Here is a 26,111-nt window from a genome sequence, read left to right as displayed (position 1 = left end):
AGGAGTCATAGGAGCCACCAGGTGGCGCTGTGGCCTCCGAGCCCACATCCGTTGACAGCAGCCCGCACTGAAGAAGTCAATGCTACAGGAAGCAAACCTGCATCTCCGAGAGCAGCAGAAACAACGTTGGTTAAAATTAATTTGCCATTAATTTATTTTACTCGGGATAGTTCGGAATGGTTTGGCGTATGCGGGAAAAAATCTCGATCTGTGCGTCGTATTTTCGAGGAGCGTGAGCGCAGCGCAGGTGTCTTCAGTGAACCGCGGCGTCAGCATCCTCGGAGCTAGCTGGACGCGCTCCTTCCACACGGCGTGCTAACAGCGAAACCGTCGGGTTAGAGGATGGATTTGGTCAGAAACAGAACTTTGCATCCGCACCTACGCGACGAGGAAGCTCTTGTGGTGGAAAACGCCATCCGGCTGGCGATAGACTCCATAGTAAACGTGCTGTTCGGCGTCAACAGCGCCAGGACGCATGAGTACCAGCGGATGGTGGCCGACAGGGACAAAGAGATCCAGCGGCTGGAGTGCAGGCTGAGGGAGATTGAGCACGACCTGCAGCTGCTGCGCCGACAGGGATGTACCTGCGGGCTGTTTGGAAACCAGCAGAGCCTCGTCGGATCCCAGACCTCCGGTGACCGAGAGGAGAGAGAGCAGGGCGGCTGCGTTGATGCAGAGATGACGGCAGGACAGCAGGAGTGTGAAATGAGCATCTCCTGTAAGTAAACACCAGTGGAAATAAATATTATAATGATAAATAGAAATATTCTCTTAGTTTATGAATAGAAAAACTAAAATACTTGTACATGAGATTTTACAGCTTGTTTTTGTTGATTGGTGATGTAAACATCAGTTATTAGAGCTGAAATAGTTTGTCCATCGTCAGAAAAATAATTGACGATTATTCATTTATTCTAATCGATTCGTTGTTTCAGTAAATTTTAAGGCAAATACGTACAATAATTTTCAGCGCGCAGTCTCTAACCTGAGGATTTGCTGCTTTGCTTCAAAGATGTTCCAGGGACTGAATGAATCATTTAAATCATAAAAACAATATTATTAATAAGGTTATGGCCATAATATCTATTCAGACTAATTGTAGAATTAAGCGATTTTTTTTCTTTTTCTGGTATGTCGATAAGCATTGATCTAGTAACTCTTATCGATCATTAGTATTTTAATTACGGCTAGTAAGCAGTATTTCATGTTTTGTTTTTTTTGGGCAATGGATGAATACGTCTGTTTTTCAAAGAAACTGCACCATGAAAGCCCATCTGTAGGAGAAAAAATCCAGGGGGTATCCAGGATACTCCAAATAACATCAGTATAAAAGACATTTTAACTAAATTTACATGTCATTTTGTTCTTAAAGCTGTGCTTTTGATTTTCATTATTTATCAGGTACTATAAAATATTAAATTGTCACAGAGGCCCATCACAATGTCCCAGAGCTCAAAGTGCTGCTCTGAAATACTTTTTAATAACAGCAGCTCATAGCCCCAAGATATTTGATTTACAGTGATGTCAAACTGAGCAAAGCAACAAATCCTCACATTTGAGAGGCTGAAAGCAGAGAATGTTAAGTGCTTGAGCAGCAGTATTGTTTCATGCCAAGAAAGAGAACCACAGATGCAATATTTGCTTTGAGAATGCTGATGGAGAAGTACAGAGAAGGCCAGAAGGAGCTGCATTGTGTCTTTGTAGATTTGGAAAAAGCGTATGACAGGGTGCTGAGAGAGGAGCTGTGGTTTTGTATGAGGAAGTATGTTAGAGTGGTGCAGGATATGTATGAGAGCAGTATGACGGTGGTGAGGTGTGCTGTAGGGGTGACAGAGGAGTTCAAGGTGGAGGTGGAACTGCACCAAGGATCAGCTTTGAGCTCCTTCCTGTTTGCTGTGGTGATGGACAGGCTGACAGATGAGGTTAGACAGGAATCTCTGTGGACCATGATGTTTGCAGATAACACTGTCATCTGTAGTGAGAGCAGGGAGCAGGTGGAGGAAAATCTAGAGAGGTGGAGGTTTGCTCTGGAAAGGAGAGGAATGAAGGTTAGCCGCAGTAAAACAGAAAACGTGTGTAAATGAGAGGAACTCAAGTAGAACGGTGAGGTTACAGGAAGTAGAGGTGAAGAAGGTGGAGGATTTTAAGTACCTAGGGTCAACAGTCCAGAGCAACGGAGAGTGTGGAAAAGAAGTGAAGAGACGTGTGCAAGCAGGTTGGAACGGATTGAGATGGTTTGGACATGTTCAGAGGAGGGACAGTGAATACATTGGTAAAAGGATGCTGAGGTTAGAGCTGCCAGGAAGGAGGCCTAGAGGAAGACCAAAGAGGAGGTTCTTGGATGTAGTGAAGGAAGACATGAGGATAGTTGGTGTGGGTGAGGAGGATACAGAGAATAGGGTTAAATGGAGGCAGATGATTGGCTGTGGTGACCCCTGAAGGGAGCACCTGAAAGGAAAAGAAGTCTCACCTATTCTTTTTCTTCTCATTGAGTGATAAATCAGTTTCCAGCCCACACATTTACAAGTAGCTGATTTAAAATCTACTCTAACTAAATATAGTTTTTTTTTCAAGTGGGAAGAGTACAAATACATTTTTATATAATCTATTCAGAGCAATTACATTAGACTCTAGTATTCTGCATTAAAATGTCAATGTATACATTTTTAAAGCTGCAGTTTAGAATCAATGTCTGTAGTGATGCATTTACTTATTTCACCAGCTAACTGTTAGGTCTGTCAAATCCAAATACTTAAATGAAGTCCAACTAGGACTTTGGACTAACCTGAAGATAATCACCATTTCTGAGAATTTCTAGTATTTAAAACATTTTATGTGCTTAAAGTCATATGTCTGTGTATGTACATTGTTTATGTATGTTATTGAAGTCATATCTGTTTGTCATAATACACTCATACTATTATGAATATATTTATGTCATAGTATATTCATAATACAAAATAACCTCTTTGACAGGAATATTAGCAAATGTGAAAGAAATTGTTTGTGTTTTCTTTCTCTACAGTGGGTCTTTTTGGAAGACCACCCTCACACGTCTCCTCCCAAAGCCACGAGTCAGCTCCTCCGTCATCCCCCAGCAGACTGGGTCTGGACCACACCTGCACCTCCCACTCTTCAGAGGCCTCAGCCATATCAGAGGCAGCCAGGAATCTGCCTACATCTCCCAGCAGCCTCATCATCAAAGAAGAGCCGTATGATATAGATGCAGTCATGATCAAGTGGGAAATGAGTGAGGAGAGATTTGGGCAGCCTCAGGAGACCACACGAAGCCCATTTCAGGACAAACACGACCCCTGTGTAAAAGGTAATGTGTCCTACCTGTTAGTCAGTCATACATGAATAATCACACAGCGACACAGGGATCTTTGTATTTGTTTATTTATTGCACTTGTGTTGCACAAATGGCCCTGGGTTACAGCCTTAGGAGAAGACAAGCCTGAGCTACAGTAAATACCATCAGTGTGAAAATGTCTTAGTATGGTTTTTAGACTTGCATGACTAAAACTGTTCATTCCATTTGGCTTCTTTAGAAAAAGAGGAGAGCAGAGAGACAAAAAGGTTGAGGGAGAAACCTCGAGTGGACCCTGGCACACACCAAGTCACAGAGGGAGAACATCTGAGGTGAGTTGTTGCATAGATACAAACATACAGGCAAGTAAGTGCTTCAGTTATCTGAAATATTGATTGCTGTGTCTTCATAATTAGGGTTTGTACTTTCAGAGTATCAGCAGTCTCTATGCTGTTGGAGAATAGCGTTGCAACTGTGGATCATTTTCATTATCGCTTAATTTACTTGGGAATCTGATAATTTGGTTGTTTTGAACCTGCTATATTTCCCATTTATGATGACTCTAATTGCTAATGCTAATTTTGCTCTCACTACCTTGGTCATAGAGATTTGGGGAAATGAGAACTCAATAGCAATAATGTTACAGAGTATATAATAATGTCTGAGTAATGGATATAGCACTTCCACTAACTGGGCATACTACAATGGTACATATCTGCTCATTTATGCATTATTTCCTCAACTAAAAGTCCACTAAAGGACTATACATCACAAAAAAACTGTAGTGTTTGATGAACATCATACTTATATCTGTGTGCTCCTTCTCACATCGACTACCACAGAAACAAAAAGAAGAGCATGCCGATGTCCGAGCTGACGGAGGAGGCTCAGAGACTGAAGAGGGCCGCGTGGAGAGCAGCTTCCAGGCGGTATTATGCCCGGAAAATAGCCCGCCAGCAGGCAAACCCCTCATGTGCCGGCCCCTTTCCCCACATTCCAGCTTCTCAGTATGCTCAGCCCAGCTCTTACATGGATAAGAGGAGGAGGACGCTGATATCAGAGTTACCTGAACAGTCTCAGATGCTGCAGAGGGAGGCGTGGAGAGCTGCATCCAGAAGGTACTACGCTCGAAAAATGGCTCGCCACCGGACAGACTCCATGTAGTATGGACACCTCTTCCAGAACGTAGAGCCAGCAGGAGAAACACAGGGACCTAACAAAGGAGGATCCCACACCAACAAGTGGAGGAATTATGTGCAGCTGATCGACAGTAATCTATTAAAGATTCTGCAGATTTAAAAGTTCATGTCATTATGTTAACTGGAACACTGGACTGTACATTTTTGTATTTTGGTTGTTTTTTTACTCCTAAAGATGAGGTTTGTCTCAGGTCTTCAGCTATGAGAGCATGAGAGTTGAAACAACACTGCATTCAGTAACACACAGTCTTCATTAGAGTCCTCTGTGACACACTGCATGCCTGTACACTGTTTACTGCAGATGAAGAGTGAATAAATGTATACTGATGCAATACATGCTTTCATCCAGTGTTACATCCTAACACCTGCTGCAGCAATGCAGCGCCCCTGGAGTCCAACATCTGGAACTGCAATCACAGCATCTCTACAGGTCCAGTTTGAACTCAGTACCTTTGCTTTAATTATTGGTGATAAAGAACCAGTTATTTATTTTTACTGGTAAAGACTGAAAAATGTTTTTGTTCTCATTTAAACATGTTAAATAATAAAAAGTTACCTTAACTACAGCCTTGTTTTCGTCTGTTCCTGTTGTGAAGAGAGAGATACAATCCTTATTACAGATTCAGGCAATTTAATACTTTCATTTGAGTCAATGCAGATTTGAAGCTAAATGAAATGTCTCAAACTATGCGTGATAAAACAGACATTTCCATTTCCTTCTTAAATATAGCCAGCTGACTGAAATTAGATGAACAATAATATGCTGGTTTGTTTGGTGATATATTTGGCCATAAACTATAAGGTGAAACAATAAAAGCTGCGTGTTTTATCTAAATAAACAGGCCTTAGTTCAATCTAAAACAATAAATAGGGAATATAACAGTATGGAGCCTTAGAAACAGTAATAAGGTGATTTGTACAGGTCTATGCCTCTTGCCTTTTGTTTACAGTCATTGCCTCTAAACCGCGTTACTGTGGGTTCTGTCCACGCAGCGCTCCTCCTGCCCCCCAGCTTAGGAAAACACAGACGTTTTGCAACAGAAGCTGTTTGTCACCCTACAGCCGGAATATTACGCATTTTGACCGCAGCCCGACGCACAGCTGATCTTGCACAAGTGTGGTTACTACAGCAGCATATAGGACAGTGAGGATTAGTTTTCACCGCCTTGACTGAAATATGATCTGTTTGACAGCTGCTGCGGCAAACGCACAATGAGGACAGGCGTGCGTCCGGCTGGAGCTCCGGCTGTGCCGAGCGACTGAATAAATGCACACATGCGCCCGTGTTTTTTTGTTTTTGTTTGTTTGTTTGTTTGTTTTAAACCAACATTAAACGGAGAGTCGATTCCGAACAGATAACGAAGGCTTATTGTTATTTTCAACAGAAAATAGTCTCTTCGTTTCTATTTCTCTTCAGTTTTTACTACAAGCCGCGGGGAAGACCGGGATTCTTCACGTGTTTCTGTTGCCGCAGACTCGGGGTTTCAGAGGGGATGCGGGGTCTTTAAGGTTCAGGTCTGGACACGCAAAGAGGCGAACGCCCATCTGGTTTGTGACTATGTGCTGTTGTAATATACGTCGCAAACGTCACAGACCTCAGAACAGGCTTTTCCTTTTAACGTTTCAAGGGCAGCTGCCAACATCATTTGCATGGAGGTTTATTTTTGGGAAAACAACTTCAACCGCCGCCTAAGTCGTCCCCCCACCCAAGAATTCACTGAGTTTGTCTACAAGAGGGTTCGAGAATATATTCTCCCGTTTTTCCTTTGAACTTACGCTTATTCAACCCTGGAAAAAGGACCAGACTTGCTCGTCGCAGGTCTACTTTGGCGCACTGAGTGGCTGCGTTTAGAGCTGTTTTTTCTCTGCTTTAAAGCGGCTACTGGTCACACAGATTCTAATTCTAATTTGTGACCTGTGCTACACTGCTGTCCTCATTACCAAATATATATATTTAAGAAAACAGTATCATTTAATAAGGCCAACTATGACTTTTAATGTCTACACTCCCATTGCGCCATTTGGTTAACACTTTGCTTTCTAGGGGACATTATATTCGATATTCTTTAAGATTAACTTTTAATTTTTTAGCGCAGTTGGTAAAAAAATGACAGACTTGTTATTGTAATTACCTTTTAAGCTGGATAAACTCTTCTTTTTCCTCTCGAAGCATTTGGAGAGCTCCCTGTGCCTTTGGATACACCTGTGCACTTTGGAGAGGTCCATTTGGAGCCACAGCTCTCTTTTCGCGTTGTTGGATTCTACTGTATGAAAACATTTTTCTTCGAGTTTTTTTTGGTCTTGGTCGAAAGAAAATGGTCTCTTTGACTCATAAATCCACAAATGGACTCTTTGTAGCCTCCCAAAGATGCTGCGGGGCTTGGCAAACGCACAAAAGGCAGCAGAAACTGTCTGAGAGCTCAGCTGCGCACTGAATGACTACTGCAATTCAGTATAAACTGTATGACTACTGGATGGACCAAAATAAGTTGAAGATATAGGGGTAGGACAGAGTATATATGAGGAGGGGGCTTTACTGTTTAAGACCATTTTCATTACATTTTAAAATGGCATTTTGAAACTTCATTACATTTGGGGCCAAAAAGGCCATTTCTGGGTTTGGGGGTCTATTTGGGCTCTTAAAAAATGGTTTAGTCCAATTTGTTCACCCCTACATGTTCAACATACATGGAAGTGTCCTTTTTTGCAGGGATTGCTGGGAAGAAGAAGGAGGCTGTCGAGGTTGGGACTTTGGAGAGGGAGGTGTAGACAGAGCCATTCTCAAAAGGTAAGAAATCCTCTGTTCTGCTGTAGCCAATGGTGCCCAATGGCAGCTGAGAGGCAAATGGAGACTCTATACTCCACATTTAGACAGAAAAACTGAGGTTTTCTGGTGTATTCTGATGCCTTTTCAGTGTGATAGAGCAGGGAGGGTCAGGGCATTATGGTGCATTAACGAGGAAATATGGAGGGACGGCTAGGGGGAGCCATAGCTGGGCAGGAAGGCAGCTGGTTGATCCTGAGCTGCTATAGGAAAGGGGATGTTTTGCTTGTTATAGTACTCACAAACATCGGAGAACTCCGGAAGACACTTCATTGTTGTGTTATTCTTCATTAGTATAGCTTCTGTTTGAAGAGCATTAGCCTCAAGGTTGTGCTTCCTCAGAGGAAACTCCCAGCTGCCACACAGGCTGTGATCTGTAAAGACAGAGGGAAAACTGTCATGCTGCATGGACAAGTGGCAGACACACATTCAGATATGTCAAAAAATATAACACGTGTACTGTAGGAACAATTTGAATACAATATAAGTGGATATATTTGGATTAGCCTAGCATTGCAATGGTGACAGAAAACATTCAAGATGGCCACGCAGCTGCAGGGAAACAGGTGAGAGCAGCCTGACACTTCCTGATTAGACACACAGAGCTGCTTTGTTTTGCAGCCAGCACACAGACAAATGTTGCTTCCTAGCAGGGACCAAAACTTTACATCTTCCTGTAGCAGAGCTCTATATAGGCGCTGGTTAATGCACAAGCTGCGTCACAACTTGAGGCCAACACTTTCTCACTGGGATGTGTCTGCTCTGCTGTCTCCAAAGGCCACACAGTCACAGAGCAGTGATTGGTTAACCCACTGAGAGGATTTTAACTCCAGGTTAACCTGTAATTGGCCTTAATTATCTGTCCTTAATTAACATTTTAATTATTCCAGTAAACCTCATGCACTTATAGTTCAGTCCACCATTTTGCTTCAAAATGACAAAAAAAAAAATCTCAAAATGATCAAGATCATTAATTAAAACGTGTTTACAGTTATAGTCACTTTGGGAATCTTTTCATTTCCACAAAAGGGTTAATTTACTGTATGTAAATATCAGTGATGCTGTTGGACACACCCACTACTCCCAGTTTGTGATTAACATAGCTCAGATCATCTTTCAGTGCTTAAAAAAATCTTAAATTTTACAGTAATATTGTTTCAAAGAAGCACTTTGTGAAAAAAAATTAAATTAACCCTTTCATTACCTGCATCTCCTCTTGTAATTTGCCATAATGTTTTGAGGTATGGAGCGTTTTCTCATGTCTGTGGGGGAAAAGACAAAAAATACAAATATAAATTAAGGATATAATCTGTGGACAATTTAGTTGATATTAAATTCAGATTATAAAGCACAATTGTTAGTTAAAACTGAGGAAAAAAACAGACTTATGGGCAGTCCAGATCACCAAAACTGAAAAGATGTGACACAATAAATGATAAAATCTTGCAAATGCAGAATTTGGTGGGTATTTGATCTCATTATACAAGTACAGGGTTCACCACTATCTAAATAAAGTCAAATATTTGCTTGTGTTTTGTTGATTACAGGCATTTTAAGCACATCATTTAAAGTTGCCCTGAAGCTAAAGGGTTAAAAGTTGTTCCTGAGAGTCACTACTTTCAGTCCACAGTGGTGGTGCTGAAATCAGATGGTGAAGGTTACTGGTGCCTTTGTCATAATAGGGAAATTACTGCCGCCTCTGGTGGACAAGAGTATTTCAGAAGGAAAGAAAAAGCAAAAGAGAAACTCAGAAGCCTCCTGTGCCTCCTGTTCCTCCTGTTCATGACACGTGTGTCTCTGAGGCCTGTTGCCACTTGCTCAGCCTTGTGGGTCTCCGGTGTCAGCATGGTCTGGGTGACTCTGCTGTAATCTGAGTGTGCGTGAAACACACACAGTATGAGCCATGGCTGACAGGATATTTAACACACACATGCTTTCCTTATCTGAGTGCTTGAACTAAATTTAGCCCTGTGGCCGGTGTCACTTCCCTGCATCAGGCTTCTGTTTATGGAAAAACTCCCCTGTATTGTCCTGTTTTAAACAAATGAGAACATTAGGTGTCAGAGCTTTTCTTGTAGCAGTCAGTCAGCTCTCACATTTTTCATTTTAAACATCCTATATTCTTCCTCTAAACATATACTTTAAGATTACAAACAGTAGCTCCTGTTGCATAATAAACAAGTCCTACAGCTTTGTCAGGCATAACAGATTTATTTTTCCACTGAACTTCAGCTGTAGTTTCTCTGCCCCACCCATTAGCTGCTAGCGTCCCGAAATGCCTTCCTCATTTAGCTCGCTGCAGCTGCTGAGGAGCTATCAGCTCGGTCCATAGAAACACACAGAGAGAGGCCTGGTGCTGAAAGGCCGGAGTGCTGATCTGAGCTGTGTTGCTGAGAAGGAGGCAGTTAACTCTTTCACTGCTGAAAACTGCAACCAGCAAAGGGCAAAGATCCGAGCACTTCGTTCGGAGAGAGTGAACCAAAATCCATGCACAGCTTGGATTTTATTGGATGTATTTGTATCATTTCCCATTTCTGAGACGCAGTATTTTGTTGCAGGAACCAGGAATAAGGACCTGCATCCCTTTCTCACGTCATCAAAACACGCTGAAGCTCCTGTGTTAGTTTGAGGAGAAGGGATTTAATGTAAGATGCTGCAGCTCTCCTCTAAGACACAGCAGATTTTTGTCTCAAACATTTGTCTCACAGATCAAGACATTTTATTTAAACGTTACTATTCAGTCGGTCTTGCCTGACTTGATTCCATCAAAGGGTTGGTCACACTGCTGAGCCTTTTTTATGGCTGACAATGAATTTACAGTATAAATGAATCATGACTTATTTTCATCGTCGATCTGCCACTTACTTCCCCAATATAGTGTTTGGTTCATAAAATGTCAGAAAATTGCTCAGTATAATGGAGTCCATGGTCAGCTAACATGTTCTGTACTGACTTTGGGTTATGCAACCAAATAATAGGAATTATTTATATGGGAGCCAGTTGAACAATGTTTATATTTCTCAATTCAGGAAAACTTCTAAAGAAACTAGTAGGATTATAAAGAAAATATTGTCCTATATACTAAAGCATCATTTACTTTATGGTTGAGGACTATGGAAGAAATAAAAAAAGTTTGTCTGTTACTTTCTCTCTCTCTCTCTCTCAGACATCCACATCTTCACACAGTGGCCGCAGCAGCTGCACCACCTGGTACCATAATGGAAGAGGAGATTGTTGAGGATCGCACCAAGCTGAAGCAGGGCCTGGTCAAAGTGCTTGAATGTGTGGCCACCATCTCCTCAGCAGCAGCAGTGGTTAACCCCATTTTTGGCGTAGCTGGTTCCCTTATCCGGGTGGTGCTGCACCACGTTGATGATGAAGACATCCGCACCCTGAAGCGTGAGTTTGGCTCAGTCAATCGGGCGCTGGACCAGCTCTCACAGCAGAATCGCAACACGTTGGTGCAGATCAAGAAGGAAACACTGGATGGCCAGTACGGTCAAGTGGAGGAGAACCTGAAGAACCAGTTCAGAAAGTTCATGGAGATGGTGGAAGCACGGCCGGAGCACCGTGAGCGTAAGAAAGATGACTTTGAGGAGAGCTACGCCAATGACTTGGGAGACCAGAATCTGCACACGCTCTACGACGGCGTGGTGGGCACACCAAAGCTCTTCAGCAGGCCCATCCTGGAAGTCTACCTGAAGCACTCACAAGGTGATCGCCGCATCATGGAGCGACTCTGCACACGCCTGACCTACCTGTTCTGCATTGGGCTCATTGCCCTCATGGGCTACTCTGCCATCATCGGGGACGACGAGGAGAGCCTGAGTGAGGAGTGGGCTGAGAAAATGGAGCATGTGCAAGAGAAGATGCAGGAGGCTCTCCGCAGGTGCAAATGAAGAAGCATGAAAAGCTTTTCCTTCACACTGAGGACTCACATGTCCACATTCCCTCTATAACTCCTTCCTCTTACCCTCTTCTCTCCCTATAAGCACTTTGAAAGCATCTGTTCTACTGCTTAAAATCCCAGTGACAAAATGACCACCAGTACGGCTCATTTTCAAAACACTATTTGTCCAAACTTGAAGTGTTTCTTGTCTTTGAGCTGCAGGCATGTACTTGACAATTTACAGATAGAGAGCTACAGATTCTTCCATCAAAGTGATCAATCTAGAGAGCACTGTGACTGTTTCAACGGTAATTAGTACAATTAATCATAAATACCAATACACAATAAATTTAGGTCAACATTTTCATGCAAACCATCAGTCACATTGACAAAAAATACTTTAACAGAAATGTGCCTAGCTTTAATATGTGATATTGCACCATATCCCACCCATTAAGCACTTTGGGAAAATATTTACCATTCATTGTAGTCTTGGGAAAAATCTATATTACACTACAAGGAAATAAGTATGTTGACACGAGCAACAAGCTTAGGCTGCTGTCATATGAACATATCACCACTAGAGGGCCTCCTATGAATGATTTAACTTACACATCTATATCTTACTTTTATGTTATGCCATTAACGTAATAACTGTTACAGCAAAACTATAACTAGACTATACTAAATTTGAACTATGAAGAATGTCACTACAGATATACAATCAAATAATTATCATATAGATAACACATGACCAACATTGTATTCTTATGCATGGAGCTCATTATACACTGTGCTGAATAGTCATTGCAGTCGCGCACGAAAGTTAATCTAAAGAAATATTTCCGATGCTGCTGTTCTGAGTTCTGTATTTTCATTTAACACTAACAGCACATAAATACAATTTGGATTTTATGTAACACTACATCTGGAAAAAAGACACTTGACGACAGGATTTATTAAATATTATTTAGAATTGACGTGAATGACGTCAAAAAGGGCATGGGCTAAATATGGGCCTTCCATTTTTACAACCCTTTATGAAAATTGTGTTATGTTTATTGTCTTTCTCTTACATACACAGACATATAAATGTAGATTTTTTTTTAATCTTTTCACTCTTGACTTCTGCAATTCTGTCACTTTTAGTTTTCTATGTACTACAGCTTTTTAGCAATGGAAGGGATGCGCCAAGTGTAGTTTTCATATACAGATAAAATAGCAAAGGTTAATTTTGTGTTTTGTAACCGCAGAAATATTTGATATCCATTATTTGTTTTCTTTTTCAGTTAAGCCTCAGTATCAAGATCAATCTATGGCTCTTTGTGCTATTCACATGCACTTCATTATCTGACCAACAGTGCCTAAATGTGATATCAGTTTTGTATTGTTGTTTATTATGGGTTTTTGTCTTCATAGTTTAGGTATAATAGTGTATAAGGCATTATGTTATCAATGGCCTAAAGACTACAGATTTTAAAATTGTGGTTAAAATAATGTTTGTAAATGTGTCTTCTTTTTTTTTTACAAGCTCGCAGGATGACTAGTACATTGGGCTTGACACGCCGCATCAGGGCAGATCAGATTATTAGTAAAGTTGCTGAATAAAAGTAAACATGATCACTAAGCACCATCACTAAATACAGTTTTACCATTTTAAGTTAAAGCCATTACTTCATTCCTACATAACGAAACTGCTTTACTGAGTCAATGGCAGTGTGCCCCATGTCTTACTGGTACAACAGAATCAGTGTATGCAACATAAACAGTCAAAATGCTGTTCATATAGAGGAAATTTATATGAAGCTCTTGAAGCTTTTGTAAAATGTCATATATGTGAATATGTTGCCTTTTTGTTATGGATCTTTGATGTCTGGTTGTAAATCCACTACTATAAATAAACATGAGTGAATAATAGTTGTTGGAGTAATTCATTCTTTACTGTGCTAAAAACAGTGTGAAGGAATATTCCAATAAAAGTAAATATAAGTGAAAAAATGTATTCATGTATGAAATGTATTTTTTTTTATGTACAATGACCTTTTTAGCAGCATAAAATTATTTTGTTTAAATCAAAAGTTTTTTTTAGAATTCTAGGTAATTATAAGAGATGAGAGAACAGATTTAAAATAACTGCTTCTTTTTCTACAGTATGAGGTTAAACAGGTAAAACCAGAGGAATAGAGGCTGACATGGCAGTAGGTTCATTAATGTGCAGAGTAATGACACTATGGGTAAAATGTTTGGGTGTCTCTATATTTGTGGCTGCAGTGTCTTTCTCTGCCTGACAAATTTTTCTTTTAGAAATATCTAATGAGTTTTCTTCAAAACACCATCACATCAAAGGCAAAGTTTTACTACTACACAACAAGTTATGGCAGAAAATATAGCAAAACTATTTTTTTTCTATTAGAAAATATAGACAAATTAAAGATATAACTGTGTAGGGGTTTTCTCAGCTAATGCCCACAATCTAACAGCTGCTATTCTCCACTGCCAAACAACCTTTACTGTTAAACTGCACTGAGGGAAAAATAAAGTCTACAATAAATAAATTAAATAAAATAAAAAATCCCAATGATGTATGTAATTTTAAAGCAGCAAATGTTTGGAAAGGTTTATGATAAGTTTAGCTTTTTTTTCTTTTTTTTTAATTTTGGTGTAAAATTATCTCATTTGATTGGTTTTGCTTCTTTGGAAATATTAACATTACAGCAAATATTTCCATAAACCTACAGCAGAATATATGTTTTAGTTTCTGCTTGGTCCCACTTTAATATTTATATGAACATTAAATATTCAAACCCAAGACAGTTTTTCTAAATCAGTCCATAAAACTAATATTTTCTAAGGAAGTTGTGCGTCCAAAAATAAACAGATAAATATTAATGGGTTTGAAAAACTGGCGCTCTTAGCATGGAAATGTCCACAGATGGCGCTTGATCCAACAATGGAGTTAAGATGCAATTTGCAAATGCGCACGCAAGAGGGCGTTACTACTATTACAAATCCACCTGTTCTCACTGTATTCCCTGAGGGCCCACAGGGCATCACAGCTGCCTTTGCAAACCAGTTAAAGCCTGTTTATTTTTAGGACACGAATGCTCAACGTGACATGCGTGAAGGCAACAGCCCACACATAAATTTACATGATCAAAGGAAGAGGGGAAGAATTAACCTGAGGTGAAATAAAATGGGCACATAGGCGAGCTTACATAGTTACTTCTGGTATGGCCCTTATGCACCATCATCCAGCTGAACAGGTTTGACTGAGGTCTACAGCTCATCGTGGGGGAACGAAAACTGGAAAATGCGCTTTGAGGCGTTTGAAATGAGAATACAGAGGCACAAATATTTGAGGTGCTTACCTGGCCTGTGGACTGCACAATGAGCCAGACGGACGTGCGTCGTCCTTCATATGATGGGAGCTAATTTTTCTCTTCGTGACATAAGCTCGTTTCAGAGAATCCATGCTCACCTGAAGAAAAATTAGAGTTGAAAATTGAAATCAAGAGTCTTAAGCATGTAGGCTACCGAACTGAAACCTTCATACATGACTTGCAATCCTTCGTGGGTTGGAGAAGAAACGATTTGCGTAATGATTTTTTTTTGGTGAGGGAGGGTCAGCTTTGGCGCTCACAGGGCGCGACGTGCGCGCACAGAAGAGGGGGATGTGAGGGTTAATTTGATCCCCGTTGAATACTGGATGGATAAAAATGCTAAATTCTGGCTTTGTTTCCATGTTCAATAAGTGGTTTAACCTGCTATACTAATATTTGTGGCAAACCTTGCTGGAGATTGATGACGCACATCGGTGCTGTACTTAGAAATACTGCGATTGTCACATTCGCTTCCAAAAGAGTAAAATCTTCATTAATTACTTCATTTTGTCCAAATCTCATTACATCTAAAGCTTAAGTATTCAGTGTATTTCTCTTCGAACATATGGGCGGACTACAGGGTATTATTTTAAGATTTGTGATTGAGTTAAGTTAAAAATAAAAATTGTGATGATATGAAATCAAGTAATTGAACAAGACCTAAAAGGACAAAACACAACAGCAGTTTTCTGATCATCTTACCTCAAGTTCGGACCCTTCAGTGGTCACAATCGCTGTGGTGCGTAATGGTGATGAGACATTTGCGCCAAGTGCGCTAGATCTCTCTGTCATGAAAAATCGTCGAAAATATGTGGGAAACAATCTGGAATAAAAATATTCAAATTCGTCTCTTTCTTGTTCAAATAAAGACGAATCGTCCTTTCATGGTGACATGAAGACTGAGAAGAAAATGGAACCGACCTCATATTTCACCTCTTGCAGTTTGCGCTTTCTATCTCTCCTCTCCCTCTCTCTCTCGATCTTCCTCTGTCCTTTGCAGATACTGAGTGCGCATCTTCTGCTCGCTGGAGCCTGTTTTTGGACCCCTCTCCAGTTCCACTGCGCAGGAAACAGCCGTGGGAATTATCTAAAACCTTAACGGGAGAGGAAAAAAAAAAACTTCTTCGTGGCTGTCAGAGCTCATCAGGCGTGAAGGAGAAGCAGGTCCATTTGTCTGAGGTACAGAAAACCCTTATTATAGGAATGTGATGAATGTCCTTATCTCCAATCACAAGGGGTAAAGGCTGTAAGGTGTGTCCGATGCTCTCGGGGGTTTATGCGTTAAAAAAAAACCTGCTTGTGGGAATTTTTGGACAAGACAGTTGAACATGGTGCAGTTTGGGCACTTGACAGTCTTTACTTCATTTATTAATTTAAAGGATATTTTTTTAAAAGCGCTACTGCATTTGTAGGTTGATATTTTTCTTACTTCCATTGTTGTATTTTAAGTAAAGCAATTCAGAGGGTATTTTCAAATATGAATAAACATGATAAAACCTTAATATGTCGAGGAGTTTGTGACGCAGCTGAGGTTCATCCACAGACAAACGCCTAAACAGGAAGGACACTCATTTCTGCATGTCAGGTTGCAGCAAAGATGAAGGGGATTTTAAAACATGGCTCTGCTTTGGTCTGTTCTGATATTACGTGAGTCAGACTGAAGGGCATTTGTGTCCCTTTCTCAGTCAGACTACCATTTTGTTTACATGACATCAATACCAGTCATTTTGTGTGGGAATTTGTTTCTGTGGTCCAAAAGATTTGATGTACTTAAAGCTTTCAGGATCACCAATGAAAATTACACCAACCTCACTACTGTTAAAATGCAGCATTTAACATGAAAAGAGCATTTTTATGACCTATTTAAACGCTGTCACATATGTTTAGACAGCAAAATTATGGTGAATTACTCTAAAATGTGTTTTATAACATATTTGGATTCCTCTTATACCAATAGTGATTTGATATCTATAGAAAGTGGCCTTTTATGAGAAAGAAGAGACCGGAATGGTGAAAAGTTGGAATTTTAATTTTCCCTAAACTATTCATCAATGCATTGAAAGAGTAAGGCTTTTGACCCTTATTACTGCACATTTCAGATCTTCCTTCCCAAGGTTTAATGTCTGACAACAGGTTTTGTTTACTCTGTATCTTAGAACATGTCCAGTTCCTTGGAGAGGGTTGTGGCCCAGAAGAAGGAGGCCATCGAGGCAGTGATGGACATGTTTGAGAGGGGGGCTGAGGTGTTGGCGAGTGCTGTGGGTGAGCTCTTCCCTCTCTGTGAAGCTGCCGCCCCAGTTCTCCGACTGGCTTTAGATAATGTCCAGAGCAAAGAGGTCCTCTATGTCAAAGAACAGTTCCTCACCGTGAAGAACAAGCTTGATGTGCTCTCCACTGAACTGGAAGACATCGACTGTGAGATCAAGAAGGGGAGATTAGATTCCCAGTACTTCTCTGTGGAGGAGAACATTAGGAACCAGTTTCGTAAGTATATGGACATCTTAGAGGCAAAACAGCAGTTTAAGGAGGTGAAGACCAGGCTTTTTCTAGAGCATTTTGCCAAAACTGGAGGAGAGAAGAACCTGTTTGTGCTGTACGATGCTTTGATGGGAACAAACAGCTTTGGAGAGTCAATTTTAGAGCTGGTGGAAAGGTAAATTTTTTTTGTTGTTTTTCATATTCTTATGTATTTATTCAGCTCAACGATGACCAAGACCTGTACCTTAAAATTTGTGCTTCATCACCTCCACCCATTTCACATTTCTCTAGATAAGAACACCAGATAAATACCTTAAACAGTTGCACTGTTCTGCAGGTACGTGGCGAGGAACCGTCGCCTGCTGGAAGATTTCTGCGTCCGGATGAAGGAGCTCTTCTGTTTGGGTCTGATTGCTCTGCTAGGTCACTGTGCCTTAACCCAGGGCCAGGAGGAAGAGGAGGAAAAGATCCAGTCATGGAGCAGCAAAATTGAAGAAGTGGAATCCAGGATGAAGACCACCATTGAGTCTTGTATCACAGCCTTCCCGGAGCAAGCAAAACTAGACACCCAGCGCCTCCTGCAAGGAAAGGAAGAAGAGAATCTGCAAAATACCACTCAGCAGCTTCTAGATTTCTTGGTAAAAAAGTATGATTGGGTCAGTTGGTCAGTGCGACTAATCAATCATTCAGGCAGCACCTATCGGAACTGGCGAGCAGGAGAGCACTTTCATCACGTAGCAGGACAGAACTGGTTTGAGGTGCTCCAGGTGAACAACATCAACCTGGTGGTGTCATATAGCACCAAACCCCAGCCGGTGCCTCACGATTGCATCCGGCAGGTGATGGAGGGTCAGGGGAAGAAGGGAAACGCCCCGTCAGTGGTGGAGGTGTTGGAGAAGCAGCTGTGCGGGTTTGTCGTTCATGCTGTCAGTCGTCACAAGGAGTCTGCAGCTGCATGGAGCTTTCCAGAAGACTGTCACTACTGGGAGAGACACAAGAATGTGGCAGTGTGTGTGCACTCGGAGTGAAGTTGATGTAGGATTTCACAGCAGAATGGTGTATTCAAATCAAGATCACTTAGGTTGGTTTCACTTGTCTCTCTGGAAAATACTAAACCTCAAACATCTGTAGGGATGCATTAATCTGAACCAGTTTGTTCTGCTTCTTCAGTTTTTAAGTTAAGCTTAGATCTGGTCGAGGTGTAGCCAGGTTTCACTCCTACATCTGGACAGACACAAATCAGATTGGTGCATCCGTATCAGAAACATTTTGTTCCAGATGTTTTGCTGAAAGAATTGAATCATGGATGCACTTTTATTAAGCTTTCAGGGTTGTGACGACTCTTTATACAGTAGATATTTGATTTATAGGTTTGTTTGATGTAATGTTATGTGTCATTTTGGTTAAATATTAACTGCTTGCATATTATGCACAGTGTCACTGTCTGTATTAGTAATTTATGCATTTCTAACCAGTTTCTAGAAAAGGAAATCTTACACTAACACTGTACTATATATAATAATGTTAAGTGTCTGTGCTTTCACTGTACCTCAGCTCTACAGTAATAATCTAGTCTCCCAAGAGAAATGGCTTCTGCACCTACAGCTCTAAAGAGATGTTATTGCTGAGGCTGCATGTACAGAGCTGTGCTCCCATTTTGTCTGTGCTCAGCAGGATGGCCTATGTAACACTGACAGGGAGCGCAGGGGTTACTATTTCAGCCATGAAAAGCAAGGGGCCAGTAGTTTGGCACTGAATGTGTGACAATGTGCCTTGTGTTTTAAACACATTCAAAGCTCCTGATGCTCAACCGAAGCTACTGGACTCACTGCCAGTACTGTGCCTATAATTACAGCATATAACGGCCTGTGCCAGCTGGTTCAGCCTGGACGACATCTGACTCTGTCATCAAAATTCTTCATTTGTGGATTTTATATTCAACATTCGATGATAAATGATAATTGCTCTGCAGTTTTGCACCTCTCAGCCAAATGTGATTATTTTTCTGATTCATGTATGGTTTCTTTTACTGTGGGGGCGGTATCATCCCTGCTCACACTAAATACTTGCACTTATTTATGCTTATTTCAGAGTCAAAGGGGTTTTTAACACAAATTAAAAACATTTCACTTGCTGGCTGTCCATCAAAACAAACAGCACTTTTATGAACTGGGGAGATTTCAATCTACTGTGTATTTCCAGTTAATGAGCAGTAAAATGGGCATTTATTTATATCAAAATGTCATGTAGTATTCTTAAACCCAATTAGTTTCTACTGTGTATCCATAACAAAAATCTTAATAAAATTATGCATGATCAAAGGTCATTATTCTGTTTATGCATCGTGACAATTATTGACTAAATACACCAGTTAATGGAAGTGTAAACATGTATAATCTAATATATGCCTCTCTTGTACAAATGTGATTTATACAGCACTGTTAGTGTTCATGTCCATTAAAATGAGGCAGTGCAACCTCAGCAATGGGACTCGGACTAATTTAATTGACATTTACACATAAGTCAGCATTTCCTGACCACAGCTCTAGTTTGATAGTCTATGAATAACCTTTGGCTGAGCTAATATCCTGCAGACGAGCAGCAAAGTGCTTGGCTTAGCAGGATGGACTCCTGGAGATGGCCATCATTTCATATCCCAGTGGATCTGGAGGGTCTTTAGCTGCTTGGACTCTGTGTTGTAAATCAAGCCCGTCAGAATCCATCAAGTGAGCCTATAACACACATCACAGTCAGAATCCATCAAGTGAGTCTATAACACACATCACAGTCAGAATCCATCAAGTGAGCCTATAACACACATCACAGTCAGAATCCATCAAGTGAGCCTATAACACACATCACAGTCAGAATCCATCAAGTGAGTCTATAACACACATCACAGTCAGAATCCATCAAGTGAGTCTATAACACACATCACAGTCAGAATCCATCAAGTGAGTCTATAACACGCATCACAGTCAGAATCCATCAAGTGAGTCTATAACACACATCACAGTCAGAATCCATCAAGTGAGTCTATAACACACATCACAGTCAGAATCCATCAAGTGAGTCTATAACACACATCACAGTCAGAATCCATCAAGTGAGTCTATAACACACATCACAGTCAGAATCCATCAAGTGAGCCTATAACACACATCACAGTCAGAATCCATCAAGTGAGCCTATAACACACATCACAGTCAGAATCCATCAAGTGAGTCTATAACACACATCACAGTCAGAATCCATCAAGTGAGTCTATAACACACATCACAGTCAGAATCCATCAAGTGAGTCTATAACACGCATCACAGTCAGAATCCATCAAGTGAGTCTATAACACACATCACAGTCAGAATCCATCAAGTGAGTCTATAACACACATCACAGTCAGAATCCATCAAGTGAGTCTATAACACACATCACAGTCAGAATCCATCAAGTGAGTCTATAACACACATCACAGTCAGAATCCATCAAGTGAGTCTATAACACACATCATAGTCAGAATCCATCAAGTGAGTCTATAACACGCATCACAGTACAGGAGGAAGTTTCAGTATTTTTGTTTGGAAAAAAGGTGTCAAACACAGTTTGTCAAACACAGATTGTGCATACAGCTAAGTGTAATCCAAAATACTAAAGTTAAACTATAACCTAACATCCCAGTTGTATTTTAGTGCACACCTGATTACATCCTCTTTAATAATGAGTGAAATCTGGGATTGTGTTCGTTATAAAAGAGGTTCACAATACAAGATCTAAACATTCTAAAAACAACCGGAAAACTTTAACACTTTACACTCATCACTCTAAATCAAATACAAAACCAAAACTATGGACAATGTGTCACTGTCAAGACATGTATGGACTCCACTGTAATGCATAGCACCTGCCACCATGTTGGCACAAAGCCTTTTCATAATTAGAAATCCCAGACAGGTGACTAACATGCTATAACCTTTGATATTTGTGGTTTAATCCTACACTGAAAAAACAGAAAAAGTGAAGCAGACAGATGGATGGGTGTGCCAGACAAGAGCTCAGCCTTCAAACACACTACAGAACCAGTCCCAGAGCACAGACCACTGAAATGTCACAACACAACCAGACACTGACCTGCACCTGCTGGTTTGTTCATCTTTGATGCTACATTTGGTTCTATTTATGGTCTATTTATATAAAAATCCCTCAGTATCATTACTGCTTTGTTTTTGTTTAAAAATTGAATGTGGGAGATATATTTGGATATTTAATTTTGGATTACTGTCAGGAGGATTAAAGATTTCTGAGGTTTTACCCTGTGAAGACATGGAGAGCAGTGGCAGCCTGTACCATAAGCCAGTGGATTCATTAGCGGTTGTGTGGGCTTTGCCTAGGTAACAACTATTGATCTAAGAGGCTCTTCCCCTGCATAAAAGGCTCTGGCCGTGGTAGCTCGTCAATCCTGACTGTCATTATGGGAAGACTGAAGCATCTGTTCACTGACAAGCTCTACTGCAATCATCTGATGCCACAGGAACCAGAGTTATCTTATTTTGTGGTTAAAGTAAGGCTTTCTGTATCAAAGAGTGAAATCTGGTACCAGAGGTGGTCTACAGACAGAGGGCGCTCTCAACATACAGATCTAAGGCCCGTCAGTCAGTCTGATACTATGGGCCTTCTTAAATGTAATGTGTAGAGTTCATTTCTAGCACATTTTCACAAAGATAAAGGATTTTAAAATGCAAGAAACTATACAGTTTTTTGTGCTTTATGTTTTTGAACATTCAGATATAGATACAAGATTCAAGGTGACTTCTTTACCCTGTGAAAATTTCCCAGCCAGACTATTGAACATCCTTGTCTTCATTTTTCCCAGAACATTTATAGGAAGCAGGTACAGTGCATGTTTCCCTTCTTCCCTACTGGGACTCTGTCCTGTGGCTTAATCCTGTAGAGTTTTAATATAAGAAACATGGCACAAAAATCAAACTCCATTATGATGTAATTCTGGAAATAATAACTGATTACGTCTCCCAAGAAAAAAAGAAATTTCAGTCCACAAAATGTTCTGCCAGCTTCCCCAAATGGTCTTCTTTCCATCAAAGTCAATCTGCTCATCTCCAAGAGGAGATAGCAGCCAATATCAATATTTCATAAACAAATGAAAGAGTGGATGGAGGCGAGCATCAGAATCGCCCTGGAGGGGAGAGTCGATCAATGGTAGGATAGTTCTGTCCACTGGTGTCTGCCAACCCTGCCCACACAGGATAATGCTATTACCCATCAGTCCAAGTGGACCATCGACCAGCCTGCTGCTCTTTGAGTGGACTAATCCAATAAAAAGCATTAAAACATTTGTTCAGTGACACACTGGCTGCAGGTCCGAGCCCAGAACTAAGAGCTGATGTTATCTGAGGATAGGGAGTCTGAATGTTAAAGTTTAAAACATATAGGACATACGGTTTTATAGAAATGACGATTCTACCTCATTTATAGTTTGAAAAGCATGGCCCAGCCGAATGTGGGACTGGCTGTTGAAGAGTAAGCTCCTTTTACTTATAATGTACAGGTGCAAAACCTTTAGTCAAAGTCAAAGTCTACTTTATTCAATTCAATTCAATTCAATTCAATTTTATTTGTATAGCGCCAAATCACAATACAAATCATCTCAAGGCACTTTACAAAAACTAAAACTAAAAACCCAACAATTCCCTTATGAGCAAGCACTTGGCGACAGTGGAGAGGAAAAAACTCCCTTTAACGGAAGAAAAAAACCTCCAGCAGAACCGGGCTCAGTTTGGGCGGCCATCTGCCTCGACCGGTTGGGGTGAGTGGATAGAGCAGAGAGAAAAGAACAGCAACAATAAACAACAGATAGACACTGCAGGTTGGTGGGACCAGTAACTGCACATCAACGATAAACAGCTCCAGGACCTTTATTGTCATACAGACATACATACTCTCAGACCCTTGGTGGAGAGAAGCTGCAGTGTGTACGTGCCGCCATCTTGAATCAGTAAACTTTAAATCCACATATAAAAGCCTCATAAATACTGGACAAAAAATACAGGCAGAAATAGATGCTTTACTTCAGTTAAAGTTACAAGACAAGAAGGTATTTTTTTATTAGTATCCTAAAAGTCATGTATACAAAATACTACTTCAGTAAAAGAACACAAATAATATTAGGCAACTTAATATTTAATATTATAGTAAAGCCAAAAGTGTTTGTTTTTCAGAAAGCTAGCCTTTATGGAGGGCCTAGTTTAGCTAAAAGTTAAAAAGTTCTAGCCACTATGAGCATTTGCCTTTTGGTCAGAGATCTTTGTAAATATAACACTTTGAAATGCCACATGAGCCACTGCTTTCCATCACAGCAACGTGTCACTAGTTATCATAGTTATCATGACATGAATAGTGTTGAGAGGACAAAGTTTAGCTTTAAAGGCAACAAGCTGTTCACAGGTAGGCCTATCAAGCTCAGGCCTTCCAATATGACCACTGCATGCTGACACATTGTAGAAGGAGGGTGTTGTTGCTGCTCTGCTATTCAACAAGCTGCTTCACCAAACAAACAAAAAAATCACTTACCAGAAAACTCTGCTCTTTAGTCAGTCAGGGCAGTTCAACAAGGTCTCAAACATTTTACAGAGTGTCCCACAAACATGCCTTATATCCAAAACAAAATGGCCACCTTTGACTATTATCCAATGAGAACCTGCCACATAAAGGACCAGCCTCCAAAGCAGGGGTGGGCAACCCAAAGACCCACTTCTCTACTTGTTGTCCTGCCTTACCCACTACTGATTACCTGGACCAGGTATGTTCAATCCCTCAATCAGAATCTGAATACTAGTTCACTTTGTGTTCCCCCACTCATCTGAGATGGTATCTTCCATTGGAAAATAAGCAGAGCAGTGGTCCTCCAGCAACATGGGTTGCCCCAGTTGTTTGCCTGAAAATTTCAAGGAAAAAACTACAAAACAAACATGTTATGCAACTTTATTATGACTGCATGGCAATAATCATAGTATATATGTGTATGCTATTCAATTTTTCTTCTTCCTCTGTACATTTCTGTTCCAAATTAAACAAACATGGTGAAACATCTAGTGCTGTTTTTATGGAGCTCTTCTATCTGATTGTTGATATGCACCAAAAATGAATCAAAACTGTCATTATTTGAGTGGAAACCAACCATAAAGAATGATGGATATGGATTATATGATGCAGCTTTAGTGGAAGTTTAATATGATCTATTTATTTATCTGTCAGTTCAGCTTTAATGTGGAAATTCACAATGGTAAACATGTGTAGTGGCCATTTGTCCTTAACCAAATTATCAACAAGTAGCTTAATCCACTGAGGCCACTGAGGACCGTCAGATTTAGGTTGACACAGTCAAAAATAAGTGAATGTTCATACCAAGAGATTGGATGGTTTTGTGATGGTTTATTTACGCATTGGTCAGCAGACTTCCAGACATGAAATACGCCAGCATCCTCTCTGTCCCTGGTAAAAAACCATGTGCCCTCAGTCCTGTCAGACCCTCCCACCTTGACCTATTCACCAATTCACCAGCCCCACCTGTAACAAATGAAATAAGCTAAACAAACAACTAAACAATAAAACACAAATAGCTCCAACAATGTGTCTTAGGCATCTGCAGTGCCTCAAAAATGTCCTCATGTTTTCCACACTGTCTGCCTTCCCTCTTCAAGGCCCCATGTTGTTTCAGTCAAACCCCCCACACAAACACAGTCAGACTCGCCTCTCCTTTATTTGCAGCAGGTCACTTGCCCATCTCAGAATAAGAAGCTGTGTTTCTGTTCTCCTTGACCTTTACTTACCAGACTCTGTGGTGCTGCTGCTTTCCCATCTGTCTTTCCTAATTTGTAGTCTATAGCTGTAGATGTCTTCTCTCATCCTGACATTCTTTGTTTCACAGATCAGGAAAAAAAGCCTACCAACCCCTTTATGTTCTGCAAAAAAAGAAAAACACTTTGCACAGTTTCTTTGATTTCATAAGTAACAACCACTAGTGAGTCTAATCAAGCAACATATAATGTGGAGGTGACACTGTGGATAGTCACTAGGGAGTGGGAGGTGAGTGAGTAAATGCATGGGAAAGAAGAAATAAAAGAGATCCAGGAAATGCCAGGTCACAGAGTCACTCTGAGTGGGTTAATCCTTCACAATATACATCCAACCTTGATGAGAACATCAACAAACACAGAGGATCAACTGCAGGAGCAGCCATAAAATTTAAAGGCCTAAAGCAAATACCAACTTTGCCCCCTCAGAGTTTCTGCTCTCTGACAAGTTGTTTTTTTATTTTTGTGTAGGAGTCCATGCTGTAAGTAACAGTGTGGTTTCCTAAAGCAATGGTGTAATTTTGGAAAGGGGTTGAGTGATGACGATGTCCAACCTCAGGTTGTGGGGGTTTCACCCTTGCAAAAGTATGAATAGTGGCTCCAGCTTTTTTTCCTGTCCACTAAACCATTAGTGAACTAAAATTGTAATTGCTCTATTGACCTGCTCTTGAAAACATGCTCCATCCCCTAAAACCTTTTCCCTTTCAGTCTTAGCACACAATCTGTAGACCAAACAGTTTACACAGGAAAATAAATAAAAGCCCATTATTAGGTTTATCAATATAATAATAAAATCTTTAATAGTCTAACTGAGATAAAATTAGAACATACAGACCTGCTTTGGAGGCTTTCAGTAAATAAGGACTTAATACATGATTAAATAAAATGTCTGCCAGCATAAGTAATTGGATTTCCAATTGGCATGGAGCTTGAAGGTGGTTTGACTTGCTTGTGTAAGGCCAAAGATGGACTCCGGTGGATTTGCCTGCAATCAATAAGCTGCCTTCACCCAGCCCCTGAACCTTTATCTGTTTCCTCAGATCTAACCTGAGTTTGCATTGATCCACGTGAGTGACAGATGAGTTTGTATGGAGGCAGACTGTCAGCCATTTACTGTTGTGCATACAGATCATTGGTGTTATGGATCATAAGAAAACTGTACACAG

At 40.5% G+C, this 26,111-nt stretch overlaps 3 protein-coding genes and 2 long non-coding RNA genes across 9 annotated transcripts; 3 read left to right on the top strand and 2 right to left on the bottom strand.

The window, feature by feature from the left end:
• Positions 1 to 80: 80 nt before the first annotated feature.
• Positions 81 to 4,503, top strand: LOC113136181 (uncharacterized). Its single transcript, XM_026316746.2, has 4 exons — positions 81 to 718; positions 3,026 to 3,325; positions 3,552 to 3,642; positions 4,153 to 4,503. The coding sequence occupies exons 1-4, from the start codon at positions 343 to 345 to the stop codon at positions 4,472 to 4,474; spliced, it is 1,089 nt and encodes a 362-aa protein (XP_026172531.1). The 5' UTR covers positions 81 to 342; the 3' UTR covers positions 4,475 to 4,503.
• LOC117152730 (uncharacterized) lies at positions 3,384 to 17,529 on the bottom strand. Of its 2 annotated transcripts, none has more exons than XR_004463235.1 (7): positions 17,393 to 17,529; positions 15,524 to 15,696; positions 15,305 to 15,425; positions 14,591 to 14,700; positions 8,538 to 8,595; positions 7,576 to 7,707; positions 3,384 to 5,094 (listed from the first exon to the last, which is right to left on the bottom strand). It is a non-coding gene; the product is annotated as an uncharacterized LOC117152730 (long non-coding RNA). The 2 variants fall into 2 exon arrangements; XR_004463236.1 differs by having other exon boundaries at positions 15,305 to 15,387.
• rpz (rapunzel) lies at positions 6,930 to 13,139 on the top strand. Of its 3 annotated transcripts, none has more exons than XM_026316748.2 (3): positions 6,930 to 6,970; positions 7,220 to 7,297; positions 10,500 to 13,139. In XM_026316748.2, the coding sequence occupies exons 1-3, from the start codon at positions 6,945 to 6,947 to the stop codon at positions 11,230 to 11,232; spliced, it is 837 nt and encodes a 278-aa protein (XP_026172533.1). In that variant the 5' UTR covers positions 6,930 to 6,944; the 3' UTR covers positions 11,233 to 13,139. The 3 variants fall into 3 exon arrangements, with proteins under 3 accessions (XP_026172533.1, XP_026172532.1, XP_026172534.1); XM_026316749.1 differs by lacking the exon at positions 6,930 to 6,970 and adding an exon at positions 9,892 to 9,978 and having other exon boundaries at positions 7,242 to 7,297; XM_026316747.2 differs by lacking the exon at positions 6,930 to 6,970 and having other exon boundaries at positions 7,157 to 7,297.
• rpz6 (rapunzel 6) lies at positions 15,182 to 19,572 on the top strand. Of its 2 annotated transcripts, XM_026316738.2 has the most exons (3): positions 15,182 to 15,781; positions 16,759 to 17,255; positions 17,418 to 19,572. In XM_026316738.2, the coding sequence occupies exons 2-3, from the start codon at positions 16,762 to 16,764 to the stop codon at positions 18,106 to 18,108; spliced, it is 1,185 nt and encodes a 394-aa protein (XP_026172523.1). In that variant the 5' UTR covers positions 15,182 to 15,781; positions 16,759 to 16,761; the 3' UTR covers positions 18,109 to 19,572. The 2 variants fall into 2 exon arrangements, with proteins under 2 accessions (XP_026172523.1, XP_033181474.1); XM_033325583.1 differs by lacking the exon at positions 15,182 to 15,781 and having other exon boundaries at positions 16,145 to 17,255.
• On the bottom strand, positions 17,523 to 25,060 carry LOC113136184 (uncharacterized). Its single transcript, XR_003296237.2, has 5 exons — positions 24,922 to 25,060; positions 23,663 to 24,658; positions 19,650 to 19,812; positions 17,778 to 18,062; positions 17,523 to 17,658 (listed from the first exon to the last, which is right to left on the bottom strand). It is a non-coding gene; the product is annotated as an uncharacterized LOC113136184 (long non-coding RNA).
• Positions 25,061 to 26,111: the final 1,051 nt, after the last annotated feature.

Source organism: Mastacembelus armatus, chromosome 16 (assembly GCF_900324485.2).
Source record: "Mastacembelus armatus chromosome 16, fMasArm1.2, whole genome shotgun sequence".
Classification (NCBI taxonomy): Eukaryota; Metazoa; Chordata; class Actinopteri; order Synbranchiformes; family Mastacembelidae; genus Mastacembelus; species Mastacembelus armatus.
Note: the sequence above shows the minus strand (reverse complement) of the source record. Positions and strands in the feature narration are given on the sequence as shown.